Source organism: Haplochromis burtoni, unplaced genomic scaffold (genome assembly GCF_018398535.1).
Source record: "Haplochromis burtoni strain Fernald_Lab_line unplaced genomic scaffold, NCSU_Asbu1 Contig_447, whole genome shotgun sequence".
In the NCBI taxonomy this organism is placed as follows: Eukaryota; Metazoa; Chordata; class Actinopteri; order Cichliformes; family Cichlidae; genus Haplochromis; species Haplochromis burtoni.
In genome coordinates, this window is record NW_024582808.1 from 87730 (window position 1) to 96491 (window position 8762).

Here is an 8762-nt window from a genome sequence, read left to right on the forward strand (position 1 = left end):
TACTCTTCATTTTGATTTTTTTGAGATAGAATAAAGTCCCTCTATGGGTTTTTCTTTACTTGATTGATGTGGCTGTCACTGAGATTTACTGTCTTTCTCTTTAGTGTTTTATTTTTTGTTTTAAGCTAAAGAACCAAGTGTTCGTGCTGTTTTTGCTTCGGCACAAATACAACAGAGCACTCGCCAAAAAGCCATGAAAAAACTGAACTTTAATAAAATAATTGCTTTTATTTTTTATCATATAGCAAAACTAGTAATCATCATGCTGTTATTTACACATTGCACGGGCATATTTATTTCACACTGTACATCTTACAATGCTAAAGTGACATCAACAACAACACTCTCCTTTTACAAGACAGATGGCTTCACTGTGGACACAGTGGCCCTCTTCCTTTGAGATTTCTTTTTTTTTATGTTCACAGTTTATTCAGAGAAGACAACCATTTTGAATTCTCCATACTGTTTTATTTTTTTCCTCTTTTTTTGTTCTTTTTTTTTGTTCATTTTTTAAGATGCAAGTAGAAAGACGTGCATTTAACGGTTTAAGCACAATCCCTGACTCCCCGGCCTGAAACTTTTCAATGAATTTCTTCTGAAAAATGAACAAAATGTTTTGTAGCCTCTTGGTGGAAATCAGTTGTTTTTTTTGTTTGTTTTTAAAAAAAAAAAAAGGCTGCAGAACAGATAGCGTGATTTCAAGTATTTTTTTGTCTTTTAAAAATAAAGGAAAAAAATAGATACAATAGATATGACGCGTGTGCATAAAACAAAGTAAATGTGAACTGGAGATGGACAATGAGAAAATGATCCAAAACATGAAGCGCTCCTGCAGAGTCACGGAGTGCTGCATGGATGTGGCGACGGTGGATCTGCCGTAAATATGTTGACACAATAACTTCTGGATCCCAGAATGCTTGAAACCCCTTAGTCCACCAGGTTGGAAGTGTTTAGTGTTTAACTTTGTGCTTTTGGAGTCCACAGGGTTTCTACATTGGGATGATGAGAGAATTATGCAATATGATATTTCCCTTATAGAACCATGGTGCTTTGTAAGGCAAAAATCTGAATCTTGAGTTTGAAAAAAAACAAAAAACGAACTGAAATGTGTGTATTTGGCACCTTTGCAAGTTGCAGCTGTTTAAGGTTGATCCAATCAGAAATGAGAAAGGCAACTACACACATCAAATACAACAAAAAGTATACTGTCAACATTTGACAATATCCGTGTTCTTTCTCTTTTTCTCTGTGTGCACGCATGTGTGTGTGTGTGTGTGTGTGTGTGTGTGTGTGTGTGTGTATGTGTGTGTAGATAAGAAGTAATTGAACTACTTTAGTTTTGTAATGTGACGTACAGAATATAAAACAAAAGATACAAAGTGATGTTGTAAACATGATTCTCTTACAATGGCCACATCTGCTTGTGAATGTGTCACAATGTGATTCTATGTAAGTGTGTGTGTGTGTGTGTGTGTGTAGTGTGTGTGTTTGCGTGTGTCCCCTATAGATCTCTGAAATATGCAAGAACATCAGAGATTGACCTGAATGGAGGCAGACATACACCATGGTATGTTCTGTTTCAAAATGTAAACTGAGCAAGAGGCTGAACATGGTTACAGGGAGCTTAAACTAGGACACCTTCATCCTCTCCCTGACTGAGAAAATCAACAAAAATACAGTGATTAAACCAACATAAATCTAACTTTTTACTTCTGAAATTTCTCATCAGGCTCAAAACACACCTTCTCTGAATCTTTTTTTTCCCCCACCTCTGCTTTAGCTTTTCTCCCGCTACTGTATAACTATCCCACATCTGTGAGTCCCTCTGAGCGGACAGTGTCCAAAAAAGTCTCTCAATACATTCTGCGCTTCATGTAGATCCTCTCAATAAAGTTTTCCAGTTCCTCCTCACTGTCCAGCTGAGGCACCAGCCCATCTTCCTCATAGTCATCTCCCGGTGTGACTTGTGGATAGTAGTAGGGGGGTCGCCTGCCTCTCCTGGGTGTGGTTATCGGTTTGGGAGGGGGCAGGGGTTGGTAGGTCCGTGGGTGAGGAAGGATATAGTTAGAGATATAAGGGGTAAGAGGCAGGCGTGGTGGTGGCTGCTGCTTCCAGCCTTGTCCGCGGTTCTTAACCCCGCCCCTGTGTCTGCGTCTCGGGGCCTGGAGGTCAAGTTCCTGGGGGCCGAAGGTCTGGTCTCTGGAGGGGACGGGCTTGCCATAATATTGTGGTTTGGGATATGGGAAATAAACAGGGTAGTATGCTCGATATGGCTTTTGGTAATATGGATAAGAGGGGAAGGCTAAAAACTGTTTCTGGGGCTTATACCAGTAGTCAAGCTGCTTCTGAGGCTTATACCAATAGTCCTGCTTGTATGACTTGACTTTATCCTTGTGCCATTTCTTGTTGGACTTGTTGTACCTATAAGGGGCTTTCTTGGGGTTTTTTGAGGCTGTGTAGTGATAAACAGGCGGGGCAACCAGAGGAGGAGGTACCAGAGGCCTAAAGCGTGGGGCAACAGGGTTGCTGTTGGTTGGCAGCTGTTGTAACTCTTTCCTTTTTTTCTTCTTCTCCTCCACATCACTAATAATCTCAATCACATCATCGGCAGGCAGGTGCAGCTTGCTGCTGATCTCAATAAGCCTGTCAATCATCTGCTGGTCCAGGTCATCTTCATCGGGAAGGACCTCCTCTGAGCGTTTGTCCTCAGCCGTGTTGCCAGCGGCCCCCATGCTGCTTTTCTGCCGGGGCTTCATGTAGGACTGCTGCTTCCTCCCCATGTACTGCAGCAACATGTCAGAGGCTATGTCTGCCAGCCTCTGCTCTTCCTCTCTGGCTCGCTCGGCCTCCTCCTGCTGCCGGAGCACCTCCTGTTTCTCCGCCCGCGCTCTCGCCTCTTCCTCCATGTGGGAGAGGCTCTCCTCTTCTTCCTCAACCTCCTCCTCCAGCTCCTCTCCTTCATCCTCAAAGTCATCCATGAAGTTGCCCCCCTTCACAGGTCTGTTGCGGGACGGGTTCTCCTGCCAGTGCTGCTTCTTTCCTGCACGTGCTAACTGAGTGTTGTATGCTTTGTAGCCCTTCAGAGGAGGCAGGATCTCATTATCTTGGAGACCCAAGTCAATGTTCTGGAAGTAGCCTCTTATTTTGCGCTGCAGGGAAGGGTCATCTCCCTCTGAGGTGGAGCCTGGCATGGCCTCATCTAAGAAACTTTCCGAGTAATTTCCCTCCTCCTGCCCCTCTCGTTCGTCTTTCTTTTCGTCCTCCCTTACGCTATCTGTTCCCACATTCTTCACAGACCACCCTTTATCCTCCGACCTTGTGTTGTCATCCTCCTCCCCCTCCCTCTCCTTCAAGTCATCCCCCTGAGCAGCTGCCAAATGGCCTACATTTAGCTGTTCAATAGCCTTATCGGCCCCTCGCCCCTCCTTCTCCTCCTCCACCCCCCTCTCTCCCTGTGGCTGCTCTGTTCTCCTTATCTCACCACCCTCAGAGCCTTCAGCAGAGGGCAGCTCCGGACTCCGATCCCCTTCCCAGTCTCTGTTTTTGCTAACCTGTTTTTCACTGTCCCCCAGGTGGTCCAGGGCCTCAAGCAGAACCGCAAGCACCTGCGCAGGGTCCGTCACTTTATCTAATTGGCTGTCTTGACCCGGGCCCCGACCCCAGTCTAGGGACACGTTGTCAGGGCTGGAGAGGCTCTGGGGTTGGGGCGAGTGAAAGGGGGCAAGGTTGTCCTCTTTACGATCTGTCCGGGTGCGCCCCTCCACCCCACCCTCCCCTGCCTCACCCCACACAGGGGCGGTGCCAGCTAACTGTGGAATGACAATGAGCAGGACCAATAGGATGAGGTGGGCTGTGGAAGGGGCGTGATGACAGGTCATGACCATGCAGAACTGGCAGGAGGGAGGTTAAGCACCTGAAGAAGGAGAGAAGGCAGAGAGAGAAGGACAGAAGAAGGATGAGAATTTATTCACATATCATTTCTTATCTCTGGAATCACAAATTTGCTTTTTTGTGTTGTTGTTACTTTATTTTCTTTATTGTTTTCTCCCAGTGGCAATGTGAGCATTGGTGTCATTTAAATAACATACAGCTTTGGTGAAAAAGCCAAAATGTAGAGAGGACTGACTGGTAAGAAATATTTCATTAAGTCCACAGCCTGCCATAAAGTTTCAAAGAAAATGTACCTGGAAAAATGACCAGTTTTTCAAACAAAACATTTTTTTACCACAAAGAGGCCACCATATAAAAACAAAAAACAAAAAACCGTTTTCCAGTTATTGTAGAAACCATTGAAGACAAAAGCAGGCAGACGTAGCAGCAAAATGCAACAAATTCTCCTCTCTTTTATTTTCGATATAGAGCGTTTTTGACTGAAAAAAAAAGTGGTTTCTAACATTTCCAGTGGCTCCAGTTGTGTCACTGCTGTGCAGCTTGGACACAACTGAAAACATGAAGATGAAGCTCTGAGAAACCAGGTCGTGAGTCGTTGAATTAGCCTAAAAAAAACAGACAAAAAGAAAAAAAATTGCGCATTTCTTTGAAGGGATGGGGGATAATCCGCACAAAGAAACTGCGTTTCGATTCTAAACATCGTGCCTTTTTTTTGTCTCGAGTCGCGCGTTAACCCACTCATTACCTACTCATTATCTTTAAGCCGTACGAATCACCTGGTTGGGAATAATACATCCCCTGGCGCATTTTGATTTAACTGAGCAAACTGTTTGCAACAGCAACGAAAATGCGCATCCGGTAACTGATTTGCGTCTTTTTTCTGGTATATGTTAAAAATGCCTCACCTCTTCCTCCAAGCCAACCCATCCAAATCGCGCGCACCTCCCATTTTCTAACGTCTAGTTCTTAAAAAAAGAAAGAAAGAAAGGAAATACTGAGAACAAAAACTGGTCCGAGCTCGCGTGTCCGTAATTGCTGTGATTTTGGTATTCCATGCGTCAAAGCGATGTCACCAAGACACTGGCACAGAAAGCTGCAAGCTCGGGGAAGTCATGCGTAAAGCCGGTGGCCACGGTTGAGTTATTTAACCCTACGGTTCCTGAGTGGTCCATCCAAATTGTAAATTAACCGGGCATTAAGTTTGAGAGGATAAAGCCTTTTTGCGCAAAGACAGGAGGGCGCAGCCAGTGAGGATGCAGGGCTTTGTCCTTGTGTGGCGTGAGCATGTTTCTCCTCACTGGCAGCGGTGGAATGCAGACAAGCGCAAATTTTTGGCAGCACAACCCAATTTGATTTTTTTTTTCATTTTATTAAATCAAGAGAAACGAAATTATTCGACTTATCAGGGCCAACTACCTACTCACAAATGGTTGGGATTCTAAATTATTTCGAATTAATAGCTGAAAACCGTCTGTTTAAATCGTGCTTGTTAAAAGAAAAAATACTGAAATCGTAAAAATGTGCACATTTTTTTCAAATGTGCGAATTCTTCAAAGGTTTTTAAAAAAAATCTTGCGTGAAAATTTTCCCAAGATCTTCTGAGAGGCAGCTAGAAATGTTTATTCAATATTATTGTCTTCACATTGCAGGGGATTCATTCTTAATTTATACTGAGTGAGTGAAATAAACAACATACAAAATTAGATATTTTACTGGGAATTTTTTTACACTGCATTTAATAATTATTATCATGCCTATACGTTCATAAGAACTGGGTTTGTTCGTAAATGTCACAATAATAACATTGTTTTTAAAAAAGAAAATTAGAATGTATGTATATATATTGCTCGATTCCCTAGAATAGAAATCATACACAGTTTAGTCTAAATTTAAGCACCATATAGAAACGGCCACAGTTCACGTCTACTTCATAATCAGACAAGCAACAGTCGCACAAAGATTAATTCTAACGATGAAGTTGCAAATTTAAAAGAAAAAAAACACGAACTATTTCTCGGTTTTTTTTAACAAAAATAAAACGTAATTATGAACAGAGAATTATAACGAACTGAATAACAGTCAGAAATTGTCCTAATCTATCTGGTTAGTATGGTTTGTGAATGATGCAGAGACAGATTTCGTTCCACTTACCTGAAGTCCCACTGGGGGGTGGGGAAGTGGTGAAACTCGCAACGCACGGATAAAGCCAAGATTATTTCATGAATAGTGAAAGCACCTGAGAGAATTTCGGCTTTCCTCCCTCTCTCTTTCTCTCTCTCTCTCTCTCTCTTCAGCCTGTGACCAGCATCAAGGAAAAAAAAAATAACAATCAAAAAAGAATCTAACGTCTCTTTATTTATTTGTGAGGTGTTTGTATGGCGGCAGCACTGGTGCTAATGTACAATTGAGTGAATGTTTTCAGCACCACGGTCAGCGCAACTTTATTGTATATACCCTCGGCGGACCACGTGATCCTCCCCACCGCCACCCCCCCAGCTGCAGGCAGTGCTGACGTCACTTCCATTGATAAGAATGTTGGTGTGGAGATGGCACTGTGAGTCTAGGCTGGCCCCAGCTGATGAATGAACGGAAATGGCATGAATGAAATAGTACTTTTCCTCAATGAAAGGAGCAAATTGTAGAGATAGAGCTGGTACACAGCCATTTTCCTTCTCACATATTAAAGGGTGGTGTGTTGCATCTTCCTCCCTTGTTGCTTCCTTCCTTTGCTCTGGCTTGTTTCAGAATCAGGAGAAGAGTGGGAGGGGAAAAAATAGAGTGACCTCTTTCACAGGCTATCAATTAGGGTCATTTGGTGACATTCTCCCAAGAATCAATGACAAGAGGCCGATGTCTCGCCACAGTTTGCTTGTTGGTTTTGGTCTTAGGTGGCCCCGGATCATCTGTAGCTCATGGGCTACGGCGGGAGCAGCCGCACTTTGCTGCTTGATTTCTTCTCAATTTTCAGGGATTGCACAATTTTCTACCCACCCCGTCATTTCTAGCCGCTCTCCATCTGTCAGCGGCTCAGTGTGCTCTTAATGTGGCCTCTCATCAGCATTGTTTTGCGCCAAGGAGACATGAGCCAATGACCATTTGTACATAAATCAGTAACATTTCATGATAACGGCAAACACGTGCTGAAGCAATATGTCATGATTATATGCATGAATGAATGCGGGATGTATCATGAATTCCTGCTGTTCACCATTTCAGGAATGATTAAGTGGCTGTGTGTTTATGTGATCAGGCAATTAACTTCATACATTAATTTAGTTGATACCGTTAAATTAGCTGGAATGCAGTCACATGCAACAAAAAAAGTGCATTTCAGACCCACGCGTCCAATGGGCCTCTGAAAGTGGAGCCCATATGCATTCTCATAAAAACACAAGGCTATTTTGTGACACTGAGAAACGAAGACACCTACGCGTTGCTGTAAGATCCGGCAGTCTTTGTTCACGTCACAGGATGTGGAGGTGTTTTAACGTGATATGTTTCTGTTGTTGAAGTGGAGCTTGCTCCAGCACATACAGCTAGTGCCAGTGTACAAATCGCTGTACATTGGACAGACTTGGTTTTTGGGATGATGATTCAGTGAGATGGACCAATATCTTACAAAGAATGGAAGGAAATTGCTTCGTCCGAGGAATTCAGTACAGTTCAGAAATGGCTACAAAGTGCAGCCGTCACAAAGACAAGAGCAGTTTGACAAAGATGACAAGAAGAACAGATATTTCTATACTCGATGTGTCCTGCATGGGCATGTTTTTCTCGTGGCATTCGCAAGATATAAATGTGCAACAAATTTCTCACTAGCACAACACCCCATGACAATACATAGTGCTCCGTTTGTGAGAAAATACAAAATGCAGTTTTTAAATGATGATTTTATTTCTTAAGAGAAAGAGATTTGTGCGAAAAAGTAATTCCATCTCCATACTTGTTAAACCAAGAATTAACTGTGATGAACCACTTTTCCCTCTCTTTTTTTTTCACTTTTACTAACCACACCCAGGCCTGATTACTGCCAGCCCTGCTGAATTAAGAAATCACTTAAATAGAACGTTTCTGACAAAGTGAAGAAGACTAAAAGATGTCAAGAAAGCAGCACATCAAGGTCGAAAGAAACTGGGGAACTTCCCATTCCAATCAGTATAGAAAGGGTTACAAAACCATTTCTAACCCATTAGGAATTCAGCAATCTGTAATGAGAGCCTTTTCCTTCGGGATCAATAATGTATTCTGATTCTGATTCATGGTGAATATTCCCAAGAGTGTCCAGCCTACCAGAATTACTCCAAGGGTGCATCCATGACACATCCAGGAGGTCACAAAAGAACCCAGAACAACATCCAAGGGACTGCAGACCTGACTTGCCTCAGTTAAGGTCACAGTTCATGATTCAACAGTAAGAAATGCACAAGGCTAAAATGGCCCAGTGTGGCTGAATTAAAACAATTCTGCCGAGAACACTGAGCAAAGACTCCTCCACAGCGATGTGATAGACTCATTCACAGTTACTGCAAATGCTTGGTTGCAGTTCTTGCTGCCTAAAATTAGTCTGATGATCTGAAACTTGTAAGTGTGACAAATATGCACATACACTAAGAAATCAGAAAGCCAAACCACTGTGCATACAACAGAGATCTCAAGATCATGTCAAAACAGAGTAAGTTTAAACACTACAGAAAATAAACATGTTTTTTTTTACCACCAGCAACAATTTTCATCCACACAACTGTCATTGTGGAGGACTTGTGGTGAGAAAAATGTAACTCGAGATGTGTGCGCTGCTATATTTAGATGACCTGCGGCACAAAAATGCACAACACGAGGACTGATACCGCACTCTATTAGCAGCAATCAAG

The 8762-nt window shown here is 42.8% G+C and overlaps 1 protein-coding gene across 2 annotated transcripts; it reads right to left on the reverse strand.

The window, feature by feature from the left end:
- Nucleotides 1–208: 208 nt before the first annotated feature.
- On the reverse strand, nucleotides 209–6306 carry si:dkey-175g6.2 (mesoderm induction early response protein 1). Of its 2 annotated transcripts, none has more exons than XM_005945382.3 (2): nucleotides 6043–6306; nucleotides 209–3913 (listed from the first exon to the last, which is right to left on the reverse strand). In XM_005945382.3, exon 2 carries the CDS (start codon nucleotides 3882–3884, stop codon nucleotides 1854–1856), a length of 2031 nt encoding a protein of 676 aa, XP_005945444.1. In that variant the 5' UTR covers nucleotides 3885–3913; nucleotides 6043–6306; the 3' UTR covers nucleotides 209–1853. The 2 variants fall into 2 exon arrangements, with proteins under 2 accessions (XP_005945444.1, XP_005945445.1); XM_005945383.3 differs by lacking the exon at nucleotides 6043–6306 and adding an exon at nucleotides 4797–6001.
- Between the last annotated feature and the right edge of the window lie 2456 nt (nucleotides 6307–8762).